Source organism: Puntigrus tetrazona, chromosome 21, assembly GCF_018831695.1.
Source record: "Puntigrus tetrazona isolate hp1 chromosome 21, ASM1883169v1, whole genome shotgun sequence".
In the NCBI taxonomy this organism is placed as follows: domain Eukaryota; kingdom Metazoa; phylum Chordata; class Actinopteri; order Cypriniformes; family Cyprinidae; genus Puntigrus; species Puntigrus tetrazona.
Window position 1 is genome coordinate 17536022 of NC_056719.1, and position 27500 is coordinate 17563521.

At 38.5% G+C, this 27500-nt stretch overlaps 1 protein-coding gene across 1 annotated transcript; it reads left to right on the forward strand.

Moving 5' to 3' along the window:
* Positions 1-5276: 5276 nt before the first annotated feature.
* On the forward strand, positions 5277-20605 carry LOC122326802 (janus kinase and microtubule-interacting protein 2-like). Its single transcript, XM_043221952.1, has 21 exons — positions 5277-5502; positions 5603-6100; positions 7698-7907; positions 8249-8347; positions 8463-8609; positions 8733-8873; positions 8960-9013; positions 9551-9673; positions 9768-9896; positions 10877-10960; positions 11091-11153; positions 12073-12171; positions 13035-13133; positions 13212-13265; positions 13703-13768; positions 15804-15872; positions 16042-16119; positions 16271-16474; positions 17913-17978; positions 18111-18184; positions 18743-20605. The coding sequence occupies exons 1-20, from the start codon at positions 5374-5376 to the stop codon at positions 18159-18161; spliced, it is 2463 nt and encodes an 820-aa protein (XP_043077887.1). The 5' UTR covers positions 5277-5373; the 3' UTR covers positions 18162-18184; positions 18743-20605.
* Positions 20606-27500: the final 6895 nt, after the last annotated feature.

The following is a 27500-nucleotide window of genomic DNA, read 5'->3' on the forward strand; positions in this document are numbered from 1 at the left end:
ATATATATATATATATATATATATATATATATATATATATATATATATATATATATATATTATATATAATTGTATATAAGTTGTATAATATATATATATATATATATATATATATATATATATATATATATATATATATATTATTATTTTGTATTATTATATTATTATGTATTTATCCTAAAGAAAACAGCAATGTATTATACAACTTTTGCTCAGTTATGTCTTCATATATTCATTCATTATTTTAGAAATAATACAAGAAATTTCAATATCCAGCGTGTTCTGACTTCTATACAGCAAAACAGTGGCATTTTATTAGTATGGTAGCAAAGCAGACACTATCAGTTATTAGTTACACACATTATTATCACTAATATGATTACTAATAAGTCTAATAGAATATCCATCCAGAGTTAAGAGTGACGTCTGTATGATTTTGGATTGGTCGTTTTTTTTGTTGTCGTTGGTACAATCAAGATCATTTTTCCCCTGAGGCGTAATCCTAAAATATCCCAAATCAATTTTATATAAAGTAAATTATGTACTTGTTGACCAACTGGAGAAAGTGTAATTTTATGCATGTAATTGCATGGAAACACTGTATATCAGTGCTGTATTTTCCTGTTTTTAACGTGAATCGCCGGTAGTGCTCTGCTGCTTGTGTTTCACGTCGATCTGCATTCAAAGACAGAAGAGAAACCCTTTCAAACTGAACTGAACTTTTCCAGACTTGATCTGTGCGGGGGTCAAACAGTGAACTCTGTGTTATTGTGTTTGTGATGTAAAAGTGGGTCATGATGCCAGCGTGTCTGTGCTCCTGCTACAGAGAGAGAGAGAAAGTGACCGTAACATCCCAGTCCCTCCAAAACCTTCAGCCGTTAGATGCCTTTCATCATTCTATCTCTGGCTCTTTTACCTCACTTCACCACACTTCAGTCTACTGATGCGACACGTTCAGGTTTGTCAGAAAGAAACGAAACAAATGAAAGGTTTCTTTGCATTGCGTTACCAGACTTGATTTGACGTTGAACGTATTTATGCAAGCTTGTAAAGTTCAGTCTGAAGACATTGCACTGTTTGAGGAACTGCAAATGTATGCATTTATATGAAAGCTGAAAAAAACGTATTCGGGTAAATCTTTGAAGGGATTTTATCGTCGATCCCATTTCGTCTGTGTGCATAAAGGTGCCAACAAATTGTAAAAGAGAAGACGTTCCCAAAAGGTAAAGAAGCTGCAGTTTTAAATATTTGATACATATTTTAATATTGTTTAAAACATGTGACACTGGAGCACAAAAATACATTGTACGGGTCAAAATGAGCCATTTTCCTTTCGTGCCAAAGAAGATATTATGTACCATGAAGAAATTGAGTACATTTCCTTCCATAAATATATAAAAAAAATGATTTTGGACTTAATTTGGACAACTTTAAAGGTGATTTTCTTAGTATTTAGATTCCAGATTTTCATGCAGTTGTGTCTCGACCAATTATTTATTCAGTTTTCGGTGATTAAATAACAATTAAAAAAAAAAGACATAAGTAAAAGTGTGATCACTTTCAATGTCAGTGTGGGACATCGCTGATGTGTTTAGTAACAAATGAATGTGTTAATGCGTCTTGCTGATGTAATATGCGTAAATATATACAGCAAAGAAAGAACAGGCGCTCACATGAACAAGAATGGATCAAAAGTTTTGTTCTGTGTTGGCTCTAATGAAAATGCACCACGGTTTTACTCCAACAAATGAACACAAAACACTCGTGGTGATTGTAGTCTACTCCTAGTGACCACTTTGACTGATAGTGTAGACATGGTCATGCAGCTTTACTTTCACAGAGTAATTCCCTGCGTCTGTGGAGTGCCAGGTTTAGCAGTAAACGCATGCAAAGCTTCGAAAAAAAAGGTGTTTCCCACCGGAAACATTCAGCGTGATCCTATACTTAGCACACCGAAACATTGACAGGGATTCACGGACGGCGCGCGCAGCAGCTAAGTGTGCCGCACGGATATATTTTTTTAAAACTTGGCAGCCAGGGGCTTCAGTGTGCGCTTTGATTCGGCGCTTTCTGGGTTAATATGGTATTAGTGATAGTGTGCTACAGTATGGCGTCCTCACGCTCTGAACTACTGGAGTATTGTCTTCATGCACGTGTACAACGATCAGGAGGACCTCCGTGCATCCTTCAGATCGCCCCAATATGATGCACGGAGTCGGTCTGTTCGTTTCGAAGGGCATACGGATGAAGGTATCGTTAGAGTTGTGACATCGTAGCTCCTCTGGAGGGAACGCTCGTCAGTAACCGAAGGGGTTTTGCACACTTTAATCAAAATATCTGCCCGACATCTAAAGCTGTTGAATCGTAGGTTCTGGCGGGCGGAAAGATTAACTGGCACAAATGACATAACCGAGATTAACTTCCTCTGCCCACAAGGTGCTAGTAAGCAAATATGCATGACATTACAGTATGATACAGTACGCAATGCACAGCTTATAATAATAATAATCATCATCATCTCGAATCATTCGAGTCATCCTCACTGTTTATATTCTGATATTCTTTAACAGTGATAATCAATAGATGTTGAATGAAACCAATGCTCTTTATTGTATTATAACATATATGTATATAATAAATTAATGCATTATTTTCTTTTTCTAGCCAGCTGTACACATACTTTATACATTTACTGTACGCTAATGATTTTATGCTTAAAACAAGTCGTTCTTGTGTCATATAATATGAATTGCCGGATTCATGCGGTATCGCAGAACTGCTTTATTCTTCAGGATCAGCGTCGTTTTAAGTTATTATTATTTATGTTTTATTTATTTATCAAATGCACAAGGGTTTGAAGGGCCTGACCCCGCACCGCTTTAGGATCCAGTGCTGGAGAACGTCCACAATGTGTGTTTTTTGTTTTTTTTTGTGAACGTAATGTGAATCGTGTCCATTTTCATCTATTTATTAAACGTGAGCATTGGCGAGGTTCATGCGGCGAAGCCAAAGCTCTAACTTCTGTTAAAGGTTGCATGCTCTAAACACAGTTTTATTATAAGCATTGATGCTAGTCGTGTTTAAAAGTCACTTCAGTTGTGCTAACGCTATATTGCTGAACGTGCTAAAACAGGACGGTTTCTGTCAGAGTAGCCTTTTATTTAAAATATTCACACTCCCTTGAGCTCAGTACTGACGTATAAATATTTTGCATGATTTTTAATATTTTAACATTTATTTTAAATGCATATTTAAATTGCTTAATGAACATGTGGACGTATTTCTTAAACATCTCTGTCTCAGTGTGTTTGTCGATCATTTCAGGACTTTAGTCTCATACGGAAAACAGCTGGAGATCAGTTTTAGATGCGTCCTGATCAATGGCTCTGTCTGCACTGCCGTTGTCTGCTAAGGCAATTTTGCCAGCATTTCTATTGTGGATGCACGGCGACTCCAGCCAAATTATTTCGCTTAATTGTCTTTCCGAAAATAAAATAGTTTTCTAAAAAATAAAACTGAAACAGTAGTGTATTTTAGCCCTTCTGTCAAAGCCAGATTGTATCCTAGTAAAGAGAATTATGAAATTAGTCCTGTTTGGGCTGGTCGAAAACTTTAAAGTTTTAATAACTGCATTTAATATCAGTTGCATTTTAGTTGAATTGTAAATGACATGCAATTAACGCTTACGTCGGAAAGGCTTTTAAATATTGATATGTGATATAGTGAATGGGTGCCGTCAGAATGAGAAAATCCGCTAAGGTGAAAAGGTGGTCTGGACTGAATCAGAAGAGTTCATAGCTCTAAACAAATATGCTGGATTTGTTTTCTACTGAACGCACAGCTTTTATCTTCTCCAGGTGGAGTGGAGTGCTGTGGATTACTGTGATGTTTTTATCAGCTGTTCTGACGGCACCCATTCGCTGCAGAGCGTCCATTGATGAGACGCTGATGCAGAGATTCTCTAAATCTGATCAAGACACAATCTCATGAGTTCAGAAAGCGATTCATTGGACATGTCGGATGCTTCATGCGGTCTTGTACCAGCAGCACGTCTTATTTTAGTAGTTTCCTTCGCCTCTGCCGTGTTGTAGTGACCGTAGCTGTATCTGGAGAGACGAGCGTCAGTCTTCATTCACAATCTCTTAATCACCATTACGCCTCATCATCATCATAATCATTCACAATCTCTTAATCATCATAATGCTGTTTATGTAATGAAGGTCTTCTTGAGTGTATATGTCTGAGAGCGTGTGTGTGTGTGTGTGTGTGTGAGCGGCTGTCAAGAAAACTCCAGTGTCTTGTGTAAGTGCATCGTTCTTCATATTTAATAATGAATATGGTCAGCAGTACTAGTGTTTTAACTTCCTGTATAAGGAGAGGAGTTCCTTGTTTATTTATTGCTACGAACAATGCATTGCATTTAAATGGACATTCACTATGTACCGTTTACTATGACTATTAACTTTTACACGCAGCGCTGCTCATTAAAATCAGCTCCAGAACAGTGTACCAATCAGAAGAGTGCGGAGGCGGGGCAAGCGTTGCAGGCTTTTTTGTAGAGATGCAAGTTGCCGTGGCAACTGTTATTTGATGGAATACTTTGCTTTTATCAAAACCATTCCTGAGTGCCGTGTCTCGTGTTTTTTAGAGACAAAGATGCACTCTGTATGAGTGAACCCTAATGCATTAATATGCACTTAATAAATACTAATAAACAGTTAATGTGCAAGTAATGTGCGTGTCAGTCACTATTCAGTAATAGAGAATTGAACCCTAAACTAAAGTGTTAATGAAACGTCACTACACTACATATCTGATACGGTTTTGCATAATTTGACAGCTGATTTTGAAATGAGACGCTGTTTTTAGAGCCATAGCTTTAGCAACAGAGCTCTAAAATATGTCACGATGCTCTTCAATGCATATAATAAGTCATATTCTGGCAATGCACACTGAGCCGTTTTATGCTTTTGTTAGATTAGGATAGATTTCAATGACGGACAAATGTATCCCAATCAACCCAGATATGTAATAATTAATATCATGATTTTATATCATTTATTATCACAGCCTGTGACATTGCGGGTCTGGAACTAAAAGGCATTTGAGAAAAGTTGTAAAATAAACGATAAGACTTTCCTTCCAAATACAAGAAAAGGTAAAAATCTGCAGATTTAAAAAAAAAAGACACTCCAGGCTGAAGTCATAGAAAGATTATCTAAGTTTACAAGCATACATAGTTCCTGTAAATACGATGCGTGTTTCCATGGTTTTCCCTACAAGGATAATGAGGAAAAGACGGAATTGGAAACGTCAGTGTTACTTGAAGTGATGGATACTAAGAGCGTTTGAGGAACCCTTACATCTGACCCAATGGCAAAGAAAGGCCGCGCCAAGGGCGAGAAGCCTGAAGCGCTCATCTCCGCCTTACAGGCAGCCAACGAAGATCTCAGGTCCAAACTAACCGACATTCAAATTGAACTGCATCAAGAAAAATGCAAGGTAGGCCAACAGCGCTTCCAGACATCAACCTCTCCCCCAGCTTCAATCATATCTGCTGCTCGTTTGATCCAAAAAACTGTAACGTAACTTATTTGTGCAGGTGACCAAGCTGGAGCGAGAAAAGGTGCAGGAGGGCAAGCGCATCCGCGAGCAGGAGCAGCATCGGCACACGGCGGCGCTGACGGAGCAGAGGGCTCGCTGGCACGAGGAGAAGCTGAAGGAGCTCGCCGGCCTGCGCGAATCCCTGACGCGGCAGCACGAGCAGGAGCTAGCGCGCACCGCTAAGATCAAAGAAGGAGAGATCCAGCGCTTGCGGACGGCGCTCAGCGCTCTGCGCGACGGCAGCGGGGAAAAGGTGCGCACCGCGCTGACGCTCGAGGCCCGGAAGGAGGCCCGCCGCTTCTTTGACCACGAGCGCGTCAAGCTGCTGCAGGAAATAGCCGAGCTGAAATCCTCTAAACGGCAGACGGACGAAGCGCTGAGCACCATGATCATAGCCGACAAGATGAAGGCCGGAGACCTGCGCACCGAACACCAGGCGCACCAGGAGCAGATCTCCAAGATCAAGTGGGACTGTGAGAAAGATATTCGTCGACTGGTAAGACAGCGCTTTTAATCCCGAATGTGGACAGGTCAAGAAATAAAGCAGAGGTAAACGGTTCAGGCACGTTCACACTAATATAACTAGTTATAAATCGGATATAGCCGCAAGTAATGCAAGGTAACATCGTAAGTCATGTACACCTAGAATGCCTTGGGGGTGAGTAAAATATGGCCCCATTTTCATTTTCTGGGTGAACTGTTTTTTTAATATCAAGCAAGGCACGGACGGCCTTTGGTGCTTTCAAACGATTACTTGCAATTGAAAATAAGTTTTTGTTTACGTAATATACAGTATGCGTGTGTAGTGTGTATATTTATTATGTATGTATAAATACACAAATACGGTATATATTTAGAAAACATTCGCTTGTATTTACATGTATATATTCATATTCGATATAACATACAAATATATTTAATATATAAACGCAACATATTTTCTTAAATGCATGCCAGCGTGTGTGTACATTTAAATATACATAATAAATATGTATGGTTAAAATGACTAAATAATAATAAAACTAAATAAGTGTTACGGTATTAATAATAATAATAATAATAATTATAAACCTTATTATTTCGCTAAACTATGTAGTTCCTCTATAATGTTGTAATTGTAACAAAGAGGTTGTCAAGCAACACACAAACTGGACCTATCAGTTTTATAAATTATAATTTTCTATTTCATATTTACAAGCATCATAGGTATTACATATACACCTCCCTGCTTATTGCCCACATAATGATGCACAATGGAATCAAAATGGTTAAGTGTATTTTATTTATTGAAATAATGTTTGTGTACCAAATTACACAACATTTTATTTTACGATATAGCATATTTTAACTTTATAATAACATACTGTATAATATATATTGTGTGAGTATTTGCTGAAAATGTTCTGATATGTAGTTTGTTTCTTGAATGGATGCATGGAAGTGAATGGGTGCCGTCAGAACGAAACTCCAAACAGCCAATAAAGACATTACCGTAATCCACAGCACTCCAGTTCATCAGTTAAGCTCAAACAAATCCAGCATTTAGACATTTTTACCTTTACACAGTTGCTCCTTTACATGTGAGTCTGTGATATTGCTTCTTTCAGTGAAAAAGTCCACTATTTGTTTAGAATTGTTTTGAACCGAAACGGTGCTTGATATGAGGCTATATATTTTTTAGAGTCAAAGTTTTTTTTTAATGCTGGGTTTATTTGAGCTTTTGTCTTCTCCAGATGTTAACCGATGGACTGGAGCGCTGTGAATTATTGTGATTTTTGATATCAGCCGTTTGGACTCTCATTCTGACGGCACCCATTCACTGCAATGCAAATAAAAAAAATAGCATCAAATGTTAGTTGTATAGAGACTTCTGGGAATCTCAATGCATGGTGTTCTACTGCAAATTATAAGATAACTCTATGTCTAACAGTATTTTGCTGTAAAATTTCCCATTAGGTCTATTACAGCTTTCACCACATTTCAGCACATAATTGCCATTTTTTTACTGTCGTGTTTTTACTGTCTTTAACTATTAAAACGACAATATTTTCAGTTTCAGTTAGGCGCTGCTAACCCAGTGTGACTTTATGTAGGTGGATGAGATCAAGGCGAAGGACCGGACGATCTTCTCTCTGGAGAAAGAGCTGGAAACAGCGACGGGCTTCGTGCAGAAGTTGCAGCTACAGAAGGATGCGCTTGATGAGCAGCTGTTTTTGGTAAAAGAGGCAGAGTGCAACCTGGGAAGCCCCAAAAGAGAGATCCCCGGCCGCGCTGGAGACGGAGCAGAGCATTGTGGGAGTCCGGTAAAGAAACTACGCGTGTGTGTGTTCTTATAGTCCACGTCTCAAAAATAAAACCAGCATGAATTAAAGCATACAAAGTAAAATATCACAATTCTGTATAAAAGCAAATGATCGAAAGGTTAGATTTATTTTCTTGTAATGCATTATTTTAAGATTTAGTTTTCAGTAGCCCATAAATAATAATGCATTTACCTGATGCTTCTTTTTTGTGAGCTTCTCAGTTCTCAGAGAAAGTATGGCTTAATCCCGTACGCATTTTGTATCGTTGCATGCATTTTTTTTATTATGCAACGCACAGTATGTGTTTGTGTTACAGATATATCTGGCGTTATGTGTTTTAGGACATGAGAAGGAACCAGAAGCGCATTAGCGAGCTCAAAGCCACCATTCGTAAGCTGGAGGACCGCAATTCAATCTTAGTGGATGAAAGAAACGAGCTGGTACGTCACTTGCGTAGATGCTTCCTGTAGAAAGGACATCTTAGCATGCATCTTCATCATTTCTCTTTTTATGTGTTTTGCTTATGAATAATTAACCCTGAACTGCTCTGCTCAGTTGAAGCGCGTTCGAGAGGCAGAGAAACAGTGCAAGCCCTTACTGGAGAAGAACAAATTATTAAGTCGGAAAAACGATGAGCTCAGCCAGTCGCTTCAGAGGATGGAGGATAAACTTAAATCCATTACCAAGGAGAACGTGGAGATGGTGGGTCCCTCTTTAGTTTCCAAATATTAAAGTGCGATTAAATCCAATGCATTTGTTACCGAATGCCAACAAAGCACAGAAAGGCTTCTGCTTCTTCTTTCCGTTTGCATTGCTTGCGTTCAGAAGGAGAAGATCACCTCCCATCCTCCTCTGAAGAAGCTCAAGTCTCTGAATGATCTGGACCAGGCCACGGACGATCAGGAGATCGAGTTCCTCAAGCTGCAGGTTCTGGAGCAGCAGAGCATGATCGACGAGCTGACTCGAGTGAGTACTCCTCACAAACACCAGCCAGGAGTCACGGCGCAGAGCAACAAACACCCAACTGTCTGTCTTTCTTGTGCGCCTTTCAGGATAGAGAAAAACTCTTGAGAAAGAAGAGGCATAAACGAAGCAGACCTATAAAGGTGAGTGTGTGCTTTGAAAGCGTTAAAAAAATCAGCAAGCTGAGAAGCCAGGCACTCTTTTCTCCTGCATAATAAATCATTCACGTCTCGCAGATGAACTTCTCAATGACAGACGCCGTCGTATTAGCTCTTCAGACATTACTGCATGCACAAATATTCATAAACTCTAAAATACATTTTTAATACTTCAAATCGATTAACTGCAAATCTGCAATATGAATAAAAATACTTATTTATGCCATATTCTGATGACACAGTTTGTTTGGCGCAGGTGTTTCATAATATTTTAGATGCTGTGTAATGAGATCAGTCGGCAAATTAGAGCAGTTATCAAAGAGGCACCGTTTTTTGTTGCGCAGCATTTATTTTGCGAATGTTTCCGTCGTTTGTTCCATTTATTGATTCATACACATTTGAACATTTTTGATGCTCATCTTGGTGCTTCCACTCGGTGTTTTCACGATGCAAATCTGACCCAAAAGTTCATTAAATACGTCCACGTTTACCTGGAATTGTTCTCGTCTTCCTCCCGAGCAGAGGCACATTGTCGTAGACACGTTCTATGGCTACGATGAAGAGTCCATGGATTCGGAAACGTCCTCGGTGGCCTCCCTGCGCATGGACCGGACCCCGGCGACGCCGGACGAGGACTTAGACGAGGTCCGCCCGTTTCTTTGGTTTCTCAGGCAGGATCCCTGTGTTCCACGCACAGTTCGTGTTCGTTATTTCTCACGGATGTTTTTTCTTCTTGAAGGGTTTGGCGGCTGAAGAGTCCGAACTGCGCTTTAAGCAGCTGACTCGAGAATACCAGGCTCTTCAGAGAGCATACGCTCTGCTGCAGGAGCAGAAAGGAGGTGTGCTGGACGCTGAAATGGAGGCTAAGGTATTACGGTAACATACTGTAACATTACAAAAATAAGCAATGCAAGACCTAGATGCATTAACTGCAATTCAGTACACCTTTTAATATGATTACCATGTTTTTAATCTCTGAATGAAACTTTATTTCGATATTCAAATGTTGGGTTGGTACCGTCCTGATGAAGGAGCAGCCAAAATAAAATTAAAAAATTCACCGTGGTGATTATCTTTAGATAAAAAAACAAACTTATTTTTATCGTAGCTCTCATAAGCTGAAGTGCTCAAATAAATGCTATTAATAATAATGATAGGTAAACATAAATACCGTAGTGCGTATTTTAAAAAGTTAAAAAATGAACAAAATTCGAGTGAAAAAATATACAGCTAAAACATTGAAAATATTAACAAAAATGCATTACTGTTGTAAAAATAACACTGATCCTCTTTAAAATGTCTTCTTATTGAGTAGTTCAGCATGATGTTTAATTATTATTATTTTGTAGAAAAATAAGCAGAAAAGCAGTTTTATCAGAATTACGAAATTATAAATATTCGAAAACCTTTTTTAAATAATATTCGTTTTAAATAATGTGCAGCCGACATACAGAAATAGGATATGAATACATGTTTTCATATAAAGGACTCTTATTATTTCTCAAAATCTAAAAGTTATATGAACTAGGGTTGCAACAATGACCTTTATATTATATATTCAGATAGTTTGAAAACTAAATGACGAAACAAAACAATTTCGAAAACACCATTTCTGACTATTAACTATAGCATGAATATTACTAGCATACAGGCTGTTTATAATTACTTATTAACGTCTCATTCTGCACGATCGTATTTTGATCCTTTAATCCAGCCCATAACTAAACTAACAGCTACCTTACTAACTATTAATGAACAGGAGTTTATTCATAATTGTGAGTTCATCGAGGCTAAAAGATTTCATACCCTCCAAACGTTCCCACACAGTAGCTTCTAATATCTTTGCAGGCTCACGAACAGCTGCAGGCAGACGCTCAAAGATACAAAGCTAAAATCGAAGACCTGGAAAAAGAGCTGGCTTTAAAAGGACAGGTAGACGACTTTTACTACCGTTATACATATCGGTGCGCGCGAAGATGATTCCCGCAGCGCCCTCAGACTGTGGTGTTTAGTTTAGTGTCTTCTAAAGCGTGCAGCGTGCCTCATCTCCGTCTTCCTCTAGGACTCTAAATGGGTGGAAGAGAAGCAGCTGTTTCTGAGACGCAATCAGGAGCTGCTGGAGAAGGTGAGTCCGAGTGCTGGGGAATACACCGCTTTTTACGGAAAGTGATGCATCTTCAGAAAGATTTATAAATAGGAACTACATAAAGATCAATGGCGTGATTCTAAATGTAGTCACAGTGCAAGCTTAGGGAAAATAACGTGCTGAAATACGCACACTATTGGGAAAAAAGTATTGCTTTCAAATGATAAATACATGTTATATAAAATAAGTGTATTTTTAGGTATATTTATGTATATAAATACAAACACCTGCATGTATATTTTTTAAGAAAAATATGTTTATGTATGAAATATATTTATATGTAATGTTAAATATAAGAATATAAAGAAATGAGTGTAATATATGTGTGTGTAGTTATATACATAATGAATATACACAGTACACGTACATATATAATTATATATAATTATTCTGGATGCAAAGTCTCTTCTGCCCATCAGTGCTGTATTAATTTGATTAAAAATGCAATAAAAACAGTAATAATTAAAAATATTTTGACAATTTAAAATAGCTGTTTTCGACATGAATATGTCGTCAAATATAATTTATTCTTGGGGTCAAAGCTGAATTTTCAGCATCATTACTCTTCAGTGTCACACGATCCTTCAGGAATCATTCTACTATGTGCTGATTTTTTCCATAAACATTTTTGATTATTAAATCAATGTAAAAACCGTTGCGCAGTCATTCAGCAGTTTAATAACGCTTCAAATAAACGCTCTTCTCCTGTGTTTTCTGTTCCTCAAAGAATCAGTTTCCACAACAAATATGTTATCACCGATAAGAGTCGAAAATGTTTCCCGAGCGGCAAATCGGCATATTAGAATTATTTCTGAAGGATGTAGGAAACGCAGGAAAGTTTGTATAGGACGAAAAGACTTTTATGAAGATGACGTTTCTTCTGATGTTTCTCGGCCAGGTGGAGAAGCTGGAGAATGAAAACGGAAAGCTGCAGCAGGAACTACAGGACTCTAAAGATCAGAACGAACTCCTGGAGTTTCGCATCCTTGAACTCGAGGTTTTATCTCCATTTCGGTTCACAAATCACCGCTGGCTGCAGTCTTTAGTAAACAGTAGATGTGCTATTGCATCTACAGCTGACAAAATCCAGTCATTTCAGTTGTTAACCTTGATTTGTTCTTAAGGTATAGCAAGCACTGACGACCCAGATGCATCCATGCACATTTACTTTTGACTTTTCTTTTCAGAATTGCACGTTTATTTCTGATTTGCATTACGAGACAAAAATGTTTCACAGTTTCTGGCACGGTGTCTCATTAACTGTGCGTCACTGAGGTCTACTGGTGAAAGTACTGAGATATAAAGACTACACTTTAAGGAAGCAGCCTGCTTTAAAGAAATAGTTGCACTGTTAAAAATGACAGTGATTTTAACGGTAAAAGCTGTTAAATGGTTAAAGGTAAATTGACATTTACAGAATTGGAGAATTTTGTTAAAATCACAATTTGTCAAACAGTTATGATTATTAGAGTTGTATCTAATGTTGTTAAATGAACGTTTATTGCATCATTCTGTTTAATGATGGTGTTTAGTGTTTGTGTGAAAGACACACTTTTTATAAATACGTTCTTATTAAAATCTGCTAGCGATGGGCTTTGGTTCATCACGAGACTTTCTCATCAATGGTTATCGGCGTACTTAACAGGTACAAAACAGTTTTCAGCACTTTATTAGGTTGGTAAATTAACATTATATCAGTTAACGCAATTACGGTATGTAACCGTAAATTTGACCTAAACCCGTCAAAGCTGAAATGCTGTCAGCGTATTGTTTCATGGTGGAATTCCAGCAAAGATTTGGCCGATTTCTCTCCCGGTGTAGAGTGTGTAAAGTGTGTCTGATCTGTGTGTGATCTGTCAGGAGCGTGAGAGGAGATCGCCTCCGTTCACTCTTCAGATCCACCCTTTCTCTGAAGGAGTGAGCGCGCTGCAGATCTACTGCATAAAGGAGGGTGTGAAGGTAACTATCCAGTCCTCATCTGCCGCCTGTATCCAGGAAGAGCTAGTGACCGAGACCTTTCTCGTCTTTTCTCCACAGGACGTGTGTATACCGGACCTCATCAAGCTGCTGGACATACTCGGGGATAACGGGGTACGACACACACAGAACTTGCTTTTACTTTTTACTTACTTATTTTGATGTAATTAACTCAATACTGTGTATTGCAATATTGCATTGAACATCTATTATTATAACATCTGTATTAGCTGAGAATGCATGCTTTTTTTGCACCATTCTTACTTTGTTGACTTAATAAGAATATTGGTAACAGTATTAACTAGTTGATTATTACCGTGAATATTACTGGGATATCTGTAGTTTATTATTACTTGAAAAGCACTTTACTACTTTACTAAATATTAATAGGCAGTAATTAGGAGTATTTTGAGGCAAAACTGGACTCTAATCTAAATATATGTGATTTATGTAGTTGTTCGAAAGCATTAAAAGGATGTGATTTTGTGTTGGATGGTTTAGGGTTAATACGCCAGACTCAATGCACCGTGTGTGTTTATGGTTTTACACAGAACCTGAGGAACGAGGAGCAGGTGGCCATTATTCAAGCCAGTACCGTGCTGTCTCTCGCTGAGAAGGTACGTCTTACGTACAGCTTATCGTTAGAATATCATCAAAAAGACTTATTTCACTAATTCCGTTCAAATGTGAAACTTGTATATCACATTCGTTGGTTACACGCCGATCACACAGCTAATGAAAACCCCAAAATTCAGTATCTCAGAAAACCAGAATATTGTGGAAAGGTTGAATATTGAAGACACCTGGCGCCACGCTCCGATCAGATAATTAACTCCAAACACCTGCAAAGGCCTTTAAATGCTCTCTCAGGCTAGTTCTGTAGACACACACGACTGCTGACTTGACAGCTGACCAAAAGATGAACATTGACACCTTGCACGAAGAGGGCGAGACACAAAAGATCATTGCAAAAGAGGCTGGCTGTTCACAGAGCTCTGTGTCCAAGCGCATTAATAGAGAGGCGAAGGGGAAAAGTGTGCAAGCATTAGAGATAACCGCTCCCTGGGGAGGATTGGGAAACAAAACCCGTTCAAAAATGTGGGGGAGATTCACAAAGAGTGGACTGCAGCACTAAACACAGACGTGCGCAAGACTTCGCTTTCCTCGTGTCGAGACACTCTCGAACAACAGACAGCGCCGTCTCGCCTGACTCAAAGTCAGTTTTGCATTTCCTTTGGAAATCCGGGTCAGTGATGGTTTGGGGTCCATGTCATCTGCTGGTGTTGGTCCACTGTGTTTTCTGAGGTCCGAAGGTCGACGCAGCCGTACACCGGGAGGTTTTAGAGCACTTCATGCTTCCTGCTGCTGAGCAACTTTACGGAGATTTAATTTTCCAACAGGACTTGGCCCCGAAGCTACCAGTACCTGGTTTAAAGACCGCGGTATCCCTGTTCTTAACTGGCCAGAAAACTCCCCTGACCTAAACCCCACAGAAAACCTACGGGGCATTGAGAAGAGCAGGACGTGAGATGCAGAAGAGCTGAAGGCCACTATCAGAGCATCCCGAGCAGTGCCACGGACTGATCCACGCCACACGTGCTCGTGCTTTTCAGTTCCCAAAAATCCTTTCTTTGCATTGGTCCTAAGTAATATTCTAATATATACTGAATTTGGGGTTTTCGTTAATTGTTGGTTCTAATTAAAAGAAATAAACATTTGAAATGTATCCGTCTGTGTGTAACGACTGAATATGCTTTTGAACGGAATTAGAGAAATAAATCAACTTCTAATTATATGACCGGCACAGTATACTCTATCAGATATTACAGAGCCTTCCACTGATAAAGATGTCTGAATCATTACTAGTGATGTAGTACTCAACATTGATCTTCTTCTCAAGACATATGAGTACAGTTTACTATATTTTATTGTGTTCATGTGCACAGATAGGTGACAAACGTATCAAATATGATACAACATGTCTTTTAGGAAAGTTCTGTAATGTTTATTGCATTAGGCCCGTATGTTTTGCCCCCATATTAAAGACTGTATCTGCCGTAGTATGTTATAATATAGCTGTCGCTGTCATAATGCAATCTTAGTAAGACAAATTATTGGTAATATGCATTAATATGCATTTGATGTAAATATTATGTTATACTTTTATTTGAGTTCTGCATCGTTGGAACACAGCTTTCTTAAAGATGATTTGAAACAATCAAAGGCCATCAATAGCTTTTTTCTTTTCTTTTGCTTCATATGCACAGATGCATAAAAATGTCACCAAAACAAAATTATTCAAAAAAAGTGTCCACAAAATATCGGTGCATTAAAAAAAAGTACTTTGCACGAGATCTTGTTTTTATATCAGACTTTTGCCGTATATCACCAGAGCAAGAGTTATGTTTTTCGCAAAAATAAGCTTGACTGCAAAAATGGTTTTCAGCAGATCATTTAGTTTTAGTTTCATATTAAGAGTATCTTTTTTTTCCCACTTCATCTATTTACTTTTAAAGCATTATTGTTATGAAGTTATCTGTAAGTGTGAGTTAATTCTTTTTCTTTGTATTATTTATGAAGAACCTGTGCTTCCTGGTCTTGGTCTCTAGTCCTAGTATTCTTCCTCTGTAATGATCATTTGTTGTGTTTTAGTGGATCCAGCAGATCGAAGGCACAGAAGCAGCTCTGCATCAGAAGATGATGGACCTGGAGCTTGAGATGGTACACGTTACACTGCATTGAACATGCTAGAAGCTTAAATAATTCTCAAACTGTGTAATTTTTGGGATGCAATGCAAGATAGATGAATTAATCACAGGCCAGCATGAGCTTGAGGGAAACTGTTCACCGCCGTCTTGATTTCATCTCCATCGTGGCTGGTGGTTTTCAGGAGATGTTCTGCAAACAGAAGGGTTATCTGGAGGAGGAGCTGGATTATAGGAAGCAGGCGCTGGACCAGGCCTACATGGTAAAAAAAACGTTTCTTCTCGTGAACTTCAGCTGAGACATTACTATGATGTTAACAGAAGATGCTAGGTTTAAGGAAGACGTCAATAACCTGAAAGAAGTCTATGCAGTGTCCTCACTAAGATGTGTGTGTGTGTGTGTGCGTGCAACAGCAAATCCAGGAGCTGGAGGCGACCCTGTACAACGCACTGCAGCAGGATAAAGTCATCAAGTACGGAGAACCTCTGGACGAGCTGCAGAAGGACGAGCTGCGCACGGCGGTGGAGAAACTGCGCAGACAGATGCTGCGTAAGAGCCGAGAATACGACTGTCAGGTGCTGCAGGAGAGGATGGAGCTGCTCCATCAGGCCCATCAGGTACCCCTCACCTGACCTTCTTGTGTAAGATGAGGCAATAAAAGAGAAGAGATTTTGTCATTTATATTTCATATTCGCCAGGAAACAAGGCCAGAGAAGGCACTGAAGAATGTAAAAAAATCATGTTCTTATTTAGATCGTTTAGATTACATTTTTTAAGTTAATTTTTTTTTTTTAATTGTTAATTTTTTTACATTTTTATCTAGGCTGGTCTTATTAGTTTTTAATATTTTAAAAAAATAAAAAAGAGATGTTTTCAAAAATATTTACTATTTTTACTTTCTTGAAAAATAAAATTATTATTATTAAATATTATTCTATTCTTACTGTAATGTAACGCGTGACCCTAACACTGAAGATGGATGAAAATGAGTGAAATGTATCAAATATCATGCTTTTGAGGAATATTTATTTGTTCATCTCTACATCATCATTGTATTTCATTGAATTATATATTATATAAAATATATATTATATAATTACATAATAAATAATTACTAATAATTACATAGCATTACATAATCTAAGACATATTATTGGCAAATAAATAGTGCAAAATTATATTTAAATACATGTTTTTATATTTAAAATGTATCTTTTGGCTGTATAAATGATTTTTGCTCAGTTTGGGCCTCTAAATCGCTCTAATGGACTAAAACTAAAACCATGAAAACCTTACTTTGAATAAAAATAAATGTTACTACTACTAATTATTATTATAATTACTTAAACCTTAAACTGAAATATAAAAATAAATATAGCCTATAATTAACAAAATTATTAACAGTTCTTTGAGTAAATGAAAATGTATTTTCCTTCTGGACTTTGAGCTTGGTATCTCATCTTGTCATGCAACGAGCAAAAAAAAAGCCTGTATCAAATATGATATAGCATAAAACAAATATGCAAACTAGGTTGTTATGACGGAGAAAAAGCTAATCAAAAGAAGAAGAGTTGACCTCAGATGACCAGTTCTGTGAAGTCCAGCTGATTTCTCCAGTTCAGTCGATTTATAAGATGATTTCGGAAAGGGTGCCGCCGCATTACGCCATCAGGCAGCGAACTAGTGGAAAAATCAATACAGCATTTCACACGCTCAAAACCATGACCAAATAAAGATCTATTTAGTCACAAACGAGAGTAAAATGCAGCAACGACCTGGAAGCTAACGCTAGAAAAGATAGGAAATATAGCTGATGTGTGTAGTAATAAAACATAATAAACTAAATGGTTGTCAGTGCACTTATTTTTCTACAGAAGAGGACACAAAATACTATTGTAAAACCATGCACATTTTTGATTTTAATGCCATATTTCTGGGCTGCTTCTGTTAAACCTCTGGGGATTAGTGGTCTTAGATTGTTTTATATTAATAAGCACTGTGATCAATGACTTCAGACACTTAATAAACATCTGCGACGTGTTTCTCTCAACGCAGAGGATCAGAGACCTGGAGGACAAGACTGACATTCAGAGGAGACAGATTAAAGATCTAGAGGAGAAGGTAGGACCAATTATTTCTCACGGTTCCTCAATGTCTCTCATTTTTGGTTCGGATGCGGATGTTGAGCATTTTCCTGTCTTGGCTGCAACCATAACGCATCTTTCTTTCTTTTCTCTCTTTCTTTCCTTCCAGTTTTTATTTCTCTTTTTATTCTTCTCTCTTGCCTTCATTCTTTGGCCTTGATGTCTGTGACATCTCCTGCGGAGGTGAGTGAAGGATCTTTTCTGCTTCCCGTTCTTTCTGTTCTCGCGTTTAAAAGCGTTGAAAATGTCATAATCTTTCAGTCTTAGAGCTCGACTGAGACTAAACTGTTGTTTTTAGAGGTTTATGCGATATGATAATATTAAGAGCGTTTCACGAATCGTGACATTTATTGTATCATTGAAAGAAAACTGCTGCAGTTTGAAAAAAGTGCTCGCCCCAAGGTTATATAAGATAAGGTTTGGAGTAATGTGTCGTTGAATCACCTGGATGCTTCGCTGTGAATGGGTGCCGTCAGAATGAGAGTCCAAACATCTGATAAAAACATCCAAATAATCCACAGTCCATCGGTTAACATCTGGAGAAGATAAAATATTATATATGACTCTCATTCTGACGGCACCCATTCACTGCTGAGCATGCAACGCAGAGACAGCGCTCCAGATGTTTCCATGAAAATACAAACCGGACTGAGGACGACCTTCTCATTTTTGTGTGCACCGTTCCTTTAAGATCCGTCCTTCCCGTCTGATCTCGATCTGCGTCTCTTTTGTCCCACGCAGGGTTTGAAGCAACCCGGAGCTGTCGCATGCAACTGCAGCCGTCCGGTTGTAATGACTCAAGGTGTATTAGTGGCTGTTTTGTTTTGCTTGTGTGGAAGTGGGAAAATCAGAGTTAGTGATTACGGACTTCATTGCGGAGGACCAGGACAGGACGCTCGAAATCAATCACACTTACAGACCAACGCAAGTGTGACGAATCATAATCATCAACCCGACTGGAGGATTATCGATTATCTCTGCCATGCAGGGACCCGTCGTGACCACGCATCCTATGCTAACAACCTGAACCCACAGACCTCTTTCTTTCTCGCTCTGTCCATCTGTCCGTCTCTCCTCCCGAAAGGGACGTCTCAGCAGACACGCATCCTCTCACGGGAGCTATGGGTGCCGGCTCAGGGCCTGCTAGTGAGGTGACCGCCGCATCTCTGTTATCAGGACCCCTTAGGAGAGGCGTCTTCCTCACTGCCTGAACACGGAAAGGACAAGGCGACAGATTGAGAGAGAAAGCGAGACCATCCACTACAAACCATCCACACTAGCGGTTTTTGTTTACCCTAGAAAGTTGAGTAGACTACTGCGACCTGAAAACTAATTCTGAGCAGCCTGGTTTTTAATATTTTTAAAAATTATTCCTCGCGCTGGGCCTCATTCCTCCATCACAAGCACAATTTCTGTGCAATTCAGTGCAAAAGGTTTACGCCAGTTTGTGCAAATAAAAGCAGCGACCCTTTTATATAGACATTGTTGATTGGATTTTGACATGAGGGCATTGCACTCAAATGAAGTAAAACTGACAATATGATTGGAGAATCTGCATATAAAGGTTTGATGATTGACTAGACCAACCTACTACAACAGTTTAATTAAAAATTGTAAAAAGTAATGAAAAACTAACCCAAAAAAACCCATACAAATGAAAAGTTGTTGTCGCCAATCAATAAAAAATTAAAATATATATTTATTGCACCATTTTACCTCATAATTCCGACTTTTTCTTTTACATAAGAGTCAAAAGTGTTAAAATGACACCCAGGACGAAGTTTACATCACAATTCTGAGCAAAAAAAGAAGCTATTATTACAAGATTTAAATTCATGCAATTCAGAGAACGTCCTAATTGTGGGATTAAGAAGTGTGATTTACTTTTACCGTTTTTGTTGCTTAAACTGTCCTTATGGAAATGATTGTAACACGCGGCAGCTTGAATTTTAGTTTCGCATAAACTCACACATTTACACAAGTACAACGGTTCACACGCAGCGGTTTACGAAAGTTAAAGCGTCCTCGTGTGAACTGCTGTGTCACGCATCAGAACGCTTTTTATTCTTCAATGAGAGTTTACGCCGACGAAACCATTGTTTAACAAAAAGTCAAACGTAATTCTGCTTGCGGTTCACGAATGAGGCCCGTCGTCCAATAATATTCCCCGTCTGTGAAGATCAAGAGTACCTCTTTCTGATTGCAGTGTAATATATATGTTTGTTGATATGTACATGTGTCTCTATTTCCTCTGATGTGAATACACTTCTCCTCCTGCAGCTTGAGCAGTAGAGTCACTTTGCAGTTTAGGATTTATTCATGACTATAAATTGCGGCGTGTATTGTGGTGACGGCTGCAGACGAAACCGTTCCTGCCTCCCTCGATCGTCCCTGTATTACTCATCTCTTCCCTGAGCCTCGTTCTTTTCTACTCTTTCAAACGAACAGCTGTAGCATACCAGCAGGACTTTCACTAACTGGTTTGTACTGAATGATCTTTCTAACTCCCTTTAATTGGCTGTGTCTCTGGCTTGTAAATATGTTTTTGGGGCATTCTGTATACCAGGTTTGGCTTCATTTCATTAAAGTCTAAATACCTCCTGAGAAACAAGATAATCTTTCGTTTTTTCCCACCCGGCATTACTTAACTCAGATATTTGTTGAACCAAGTGTCCTTTATTTCAAAACATTATAACGCAGAGCCTCGGTAGGTCAAAATTTTCCATCTATATCATATATTATGTGTTATATTTTGTAAAATGTTTATATTAAAGATATATCGCATAGTTAACATTAGATGTGTAAAAGATTGGGATCTATAAAGTACTAGGGGTGAACAGTTGTGGATGTTAATCGTAAAAGCGAATCAAAGGCTGCGCAGTCAGACCAAAATTGGGTTTTTATAGATTCTTGTTAGTATAAGTGACGTGGAAGACTAATAACGTACCGTATAAAAAGTGATAATACTAAAGTTATGCTTCTCGGCTCAGTAAATATTGATGAGGATTTTAAAAGAAAATCTATTCTTTTCCGCCATCTGCCAAAAGGTCGTGATACGCCAGTCCCAATTTTTTTAATCTTACCCTAAAATGTATTCGGGGTGCATTTAGTATGTATGGATTTTTATTGTTTGTTTGTGCACACACAGTGACCTGAAAACGTCTGTAAACACACACACGGATATAATAAAGTCATAAAAAAACAACTGTTGACTTATGCTATATACAAAACTAAAATACAAGGACGTCAGATATGTTTTAAAAGTGGATGAAAAAATCAATTGTTCCAAGGCTTTGGTGCAACTTTTCACTGAGCCTCAGGAAATGTAATGACATCCTAGATTTAAACATTATCTAGACAAGATCAAAGAGGAATTAAATCATTCCTGTTATTGCGATTCTTTTGTAGTTTTAGACACGGATAAATCTGCATGTCATTGGTATAATAATAAGAAACACAATGTTTCTGAAGAATGGATCCCATTGGGGAGCATGTAAAGGGAAAACAAAAGAGGGCCAAGAATAAACCCTTGGGGCACCCCGCAGTTAGGAATAGTTCGAGTCGTCCTGACCAGGGTTGATATCTAATTGACAAACGAGGCTTAAAACCCTTAAGAGCCACTCTTTTAAGTCTTGAGACATGCACGCACACTTCTGTGATCTACTGTATCAAAAGCCACTTTAAGTTCGAACCACACAACGGCCGCGGAGTCTTCAGAATCAACAGTTATTACAATGATTCTCTTCACTTTCAACTCATCGGACCTCAAAACATCACCGTAGACGTTTGAGGATTATAAAGGTATGTTTTGGCAAAATTCAGTCAAGCATTTAAGTACTTGGGATAGGGTTTCGATACTCTCATGTCATGAACAGTGACCTTGTCTGATGAAAGAGGGCTCTGCGGTTTCTACATTGTCATCCTCGAGTCTTTGTGATTTCCTTGATGAGTCCTCACTAGGCTCTTGGAGCAGTTTTGGAAGGTCAACCGCTTCTGTCAAGGTTTGACACTGTGCCGGTTTTTTCTTTTCATTTGGGTGATAATGGATCTCTGGATCTCACTGTGAGTCCAAGTGCCTTTGAAATGACCTAAACCTGATGAATTGAATTCATTTTCATTATTGAACTTCGGCACCTTAATCCTTAAACAGGATTTAATTGAATCAGTCATCAGAACTGGGTGCATCTAGTCCAGCCGATGCAGTTTAATAGATACTTAGCAACATTTCAATCATTTTTGTTTAGTTTTGTTTACACGGGTCCAGTGAAGTGAGGCCTTTGTAATTTTACATTTACTTATCACTACTACACCACTGGATGGCACTATAAACTGAATGTTACTATCATTATCACCACCTCAGGAGTCATATAATACTATTTCATAATGACCACAATTTAGGACGTAATTATATATTTAATTCTAAAATGACATTTTAATTTCCAATACGACCTGCTGTTTCTTGTGGTTTTTGCATGCATATTATACCATCATAATCAATTAGACAACCAAAAAAATAAGATGCTACTCAATGCATTTATTTAAAAAGTGACTAGTCCCCAGAAAATGCGCAGGTACAAAATTATCGGCAGTCCATAAACGACGGTTTATATCAAATGACTCATATTTTTGTCAGCGTTAGATACTGTAACTTGCTGCAATGAAAACACATTATAATCAATAAGTAAGCTTCGCATTAATTAAAGTTAGTTAAAGATGGTTAACCGGTTTAGTTTGTCCTGGTAAAACACATAGTACAGCTGCACAGCTGAAACCAGAGAAATCAGTGAAACCGACACCTGTTGTACTCCGCTTCCCCTCTCTCTGACGCTAATGCAATATTAACAGCTTTGTGCTTCCTTTTACAAGAGTAACTTCAGCCAGCTCCGCTGACATACCCGTGTGTGTGTGTGTGTGTGTGTGTGTGTGTGTGTGTGTGTGTGTGTGTGAGTATCTCTGACATATGCACATAAAATAAGCTGCCCGATTATGAATTAAGGGAAGGGTTAAAACTGCAGGTGAATGTTGTCTGATACAAACCAGAGTCAGTCTGTGATGAGCCAGACATCATTAAGGGTCTTTATAAATGAGTTTAGACGTCATCTGCTGGGTCCTTTCAGGAAGCAGCTGCTTGGGAATCATCCGTAGCGCTGACACGATTATTAATCTCCAAAGGTGATTAAAGCATCCCTTAGCCACTCGATTTTTTCCATGCTTTCTTAAATGTTGATTGTGATAACCATTACAACAACAACAATACCCGCCTTCACTGGATAGTCTGATACATTGATAAATGATTTATTGAGCAGATAATGCTTGTGTAGGGACTGGATCCTATAGCCTTGTGAGAAGATCTCTCATGCATTTTTAATTCTCAAATGCCCAAATGGTCTCCCAGTTGTATAGTGCAGCAGGAAACATTGCCTCTTGTTGAAAGCCTTATTTGTAACACGGGGGGGTCTCAGAATACGAGACTATCAACCCAAATTTGCCATCTAAGACGTAGATGTGTTGTTTCTTCATTAGATTTGGAGAAGCGCAGCATTGCACCGCCACCTCGCCGACGGAAGCTCTGCAGTGAATGGGTGCCGTGAGAATGAGAGGCCGAACAGCTGATAAAAACATCACTATAATAACATCTGGAGAAGACAAAAACCCAAACAAATCCATCGTTAAGATGTTTTAGCTAAAATACAAGTCCGTAATCCATTGCAGTCTAGTTGAATCATCTTATATTAATGATTGTTTGAAGAAGATTTTATGTATTTGTACTTTTCCTAGATCACATTTATAAACGGTGGGATGATAATTGCTTCACAAGAACCAACAGAAAATCCCAAAGAATGGGACCGATTCTCACTAGTGCATATCACTAGCATACTGGTGATTTATTAGCACTCATAAATCACGTCTTATTGCGCAAAATCATTTTTTATGTCCCTTAATCTGCCACAAACTACTTTACCAACTGTTCATAAGCAGCAAGTTAGGAGTTTAAGGCAAAAGTAGGTGTGAATAGTTCATAGTGAGACTCATTATAACAAAGTGTGACCCAAACAATAACCTGAATGTTTGTACATCGCTTCGAAATCTATTATTGGGTCGTAAATGTTACATTGAGGTAAAAGGTTAAGAGGAAACGGCTTACACTTTTAATCAGCGCTTATGGTTTATATTTGATGATTCACTGGAGCCGCTGAATTGTTCCCCGTTGTCGTCTTTGTTTTGTCACTAGCCCATGGCCAGACGGATGTGTCACATTTGATACAGTCTCCTCCATCAGCACTCCACCAGGACACGGTCCAGCATGACCCCTCCACCAGGACAGCACAGCAAACCACCTGCGTCTTCAGATTTCTATTTCTGAGGCTGAAAATAAGTGTCTTTTAAGGCAACACTTTACATGAATGTTGACATTAGGGCAGGGGTGTCCAAACTCGGTGCTGGAGGGCCGGTGTCCTGCAGAGTTTAGATGCAACCCTAATTAAACACACCTGATCCAGCTAATCAAGTACTTCAGACATGCACAGTATATGTGTTTTAGCAGGGTTGAATCTAAACTCTGCAGGACACCGGCCCTCCAGGACCGAGTTTGGACACCCCTGCATCAGAGAATGCAGTAACAATGAGCAATACAGCTAAGCAACTGTGTGTGTGTGTGTGTGTGTGTGTGTGTGTGTGTGTGTGTGTGTGTGTGTGTGTGTGTGTGTGTGTGTGTGTGTGTGTGTCAAAATCACTATTGAAGTAGTAGGCGGGTATGCAAATCGATGAAAAGAATCTTACTTAACTTTAGAAGGCTCCCAAGACGCACAAGTGCACCAAACTACATACAGTTGCTTTAAAGTTAATAATAAATAAATAAATAAATAAATGCATCTATTAAGTGATACAACGTTTGATTTCAGTGCTGCATTCACAAATGCATGAACTGACGTCAACTTATGAATTCTTTATCTTTTTGTGAGGTGTTGCCAGGTGAGCTCTGCTGGTTTCTGTGCTCTCATCAGCACTCCGTCCATCAGAGAGCGGACTCTTGTCATTGTGCTGACCGGAGCAAGAGCTGCATCATCAGTGACACAGCTTTCTGCTCTCCACAGCGCGCGCAGGGGGCCTTTTTAAAGCTATAGCGTCCAAACTGAACGTCAAAGGACAGAGACAGGCCTTGCGCCAGCCGAGCAACCGCTATTAAATGCTGGCACCCACGGCTTTCTTAGAAGGTACAGTCAGCCTGTTGTATAGACCTGCAATGATATCAAAACACAATTAAAGTTGGGGCGTTTCATAAATAAAAATCTGGGATATTTGTGAAGGAAAAATAAAATCAACTGTAAATGTAAAATGGAACATGTAATATATAAATATATGTATGTATATATATATATATATATATATATATATATATATATATATATATATATATATATATATATATATATATATATATTTCATGTTCACTTAGTATTAAATAATGCATAATTGTATTAAGTATGTAATAAGATGGATTTTTTTTTTAAATAATGTATTTTTTATAGCGCAGTCATAATCTTAGCAACCGTTGTGAGGTGAACGAGCTGCGTGTGTTGCTCTCGGTCGCTGTGGCGTGTGTGTGTGTGTGTGTGTGTGTGTGTGTGTGTGTCCTCCTCAGTGTGTGTGAGATCATGGCTGAGCGCGAGCTGCCGGTGTATCTGGCTCGTCCCGGGACCGCGGAGCAGCTGCCCAGGCGCAAGTACGGAGGCTTCTTCTGTAACGTGGAGGGAGCCTATGAGAGCAAAACCATCGATTTCGACGCGCTCTCTGTCGGTCAGAGGAGCTCCAGGAGCCCGAGAGCCGCGAACAGAGAAGAGCTGAAGCCTCTCAAACAACAAACCAACTTTCCTTCTTCACACAGAGGACGAGAAGAGACAGACACGGGACGAATAAAGACTGCTCCACAACACCCTGATAAGGTAACAACTATCTATCTATCTATCTATCTATCTATCTATCTATCTATCTATCTATCTATCTATCTATCTATCTATCTATCTATCTATCTATCTATCTATCTATCTATCTATCCATCCATCTATCTATCTCTAGGTACTGTACCATAAAACCAATGTATAGCTTTACACTGGTTTTATATGGATTATTAGTTGTCTTCTGTAATGCACTGTAGATTTATTTTGGAGATCTAGATGAAAGCCGTTCCTCACGAATGAAAAGCACAGGCCAGTGCTGCTCTTGACTGAAACTCTATTCTGTAACCGTGAGGCCTACGCGTTTTCTACTTTTAACTCAAGTTGCTAGTTTTGTTTTTGGTTAAAGAGAAGGCCTAGGTGTTCATTTGGAAAACAGTGCAGCTTTTAGTCAATTTCTGTAGTAGATAACTGCGTTTAATGAAACATAATTTATTTATGCAAGCATATATATACCTGTTACCACATTTCACTTAGCTTTCCACGAAGGATATAGTCGCACAAAACATGGTTATTAATATTTTATACGCCCCACGATGTGATTTAAGATGCAATTTAAATACAGGCTATTTTAAAAGGTCGTTTTATACAGTTTAGTTCGTATTTCTTTTCACCGATCTGTTGCGAAAGAAGAAAAGTCAGGCTGGTTTTTGTCCTTGGTGAAGATACTGAATCACACTGCTGTCAGGTGATGCTTGATTTAATAGAAACTTGGCTGAATCCGGCTCACTTTTTCACCATTGATAGTCCTGATGCACACAGCAAGGATGAAATGATTTGCTCATATAAATAATAAAATATAATTTTGAGAGCACATGCTCTAGTGCCTCTAATCTATTTTAAGGATTATTGTATTGAATGAATGCATTTCTTACATTTCAAAGTGGTTTAAAAACATCCTTGAACTATGTCTAAAAATATTGCCCCCCTGCAAAGTAGATGTTCATTATCATTTGTGTTTATCTACATACCTGTATATTTGTAATCGGTCCGTGCAGAATAATTACTAATCTAAATAAGTTATTTGCAGCCTTTACATGTACAGTATACTTTACAGTCTTTACATGTACAGTACTTGTCCTGAGAGTCTTAATCAAGCATCGCCATCTAGTGGACAGGAATTATTGCTGACTGACAGGAAGCTCATGCAATAATCAAGAAATGTTAACTAGTGCTCTTTTATTAATGCACGACATGCAGTGTCACTGCACACTTTGTAAAGCTAGAGAAACGAGGGATAAACAAGGAATTTAATGCACATTAGTTTAAACTTCTAAGCCATGCATGCTTTAAGAACATTTGCCCGTTTGCATTATGAATAAGTAAAATATAATAAAATAAATCACTTCAAATGAACAAGTTCTTCTAAAATTAGTTTGGGAATATATTTCAGCATGCTATTATGTAGAACGAAGAAACCAAAAATAAAGACGTGTCAGAATCATTGTGATCCAATCTTACTTTGATTCGAAAAATCAGCAGCTAAATAAAACGATTACTTGATCCTGGATGCATCAAAACGAGAGATTCCCAAAGCCAGGTCA

Coding starts and splice junctions, on each gene's coding strand:
- LOC122326802 (XM_043221952.1), top strand. CDS start 5,374: ATGGCAAAGAAAGGCCGCGCCAAGGGCGAGAAGCCTGAAGCGCTCATC. Junction 8,874..8,959: donor TGATCGACGAGCTGACTCGA/GTGAGTACTCCT, acceptor TGCGCCTTTCAG/GATAGAGAAAAACTCTTGAG. Junction 17,979..18,110: donor TTAAAGATCTAGAGGAGAAG/GTAGGACCAATT, acceptor CTTTCCTTCCAG/TTTTTATTTCTCTTTTTATT.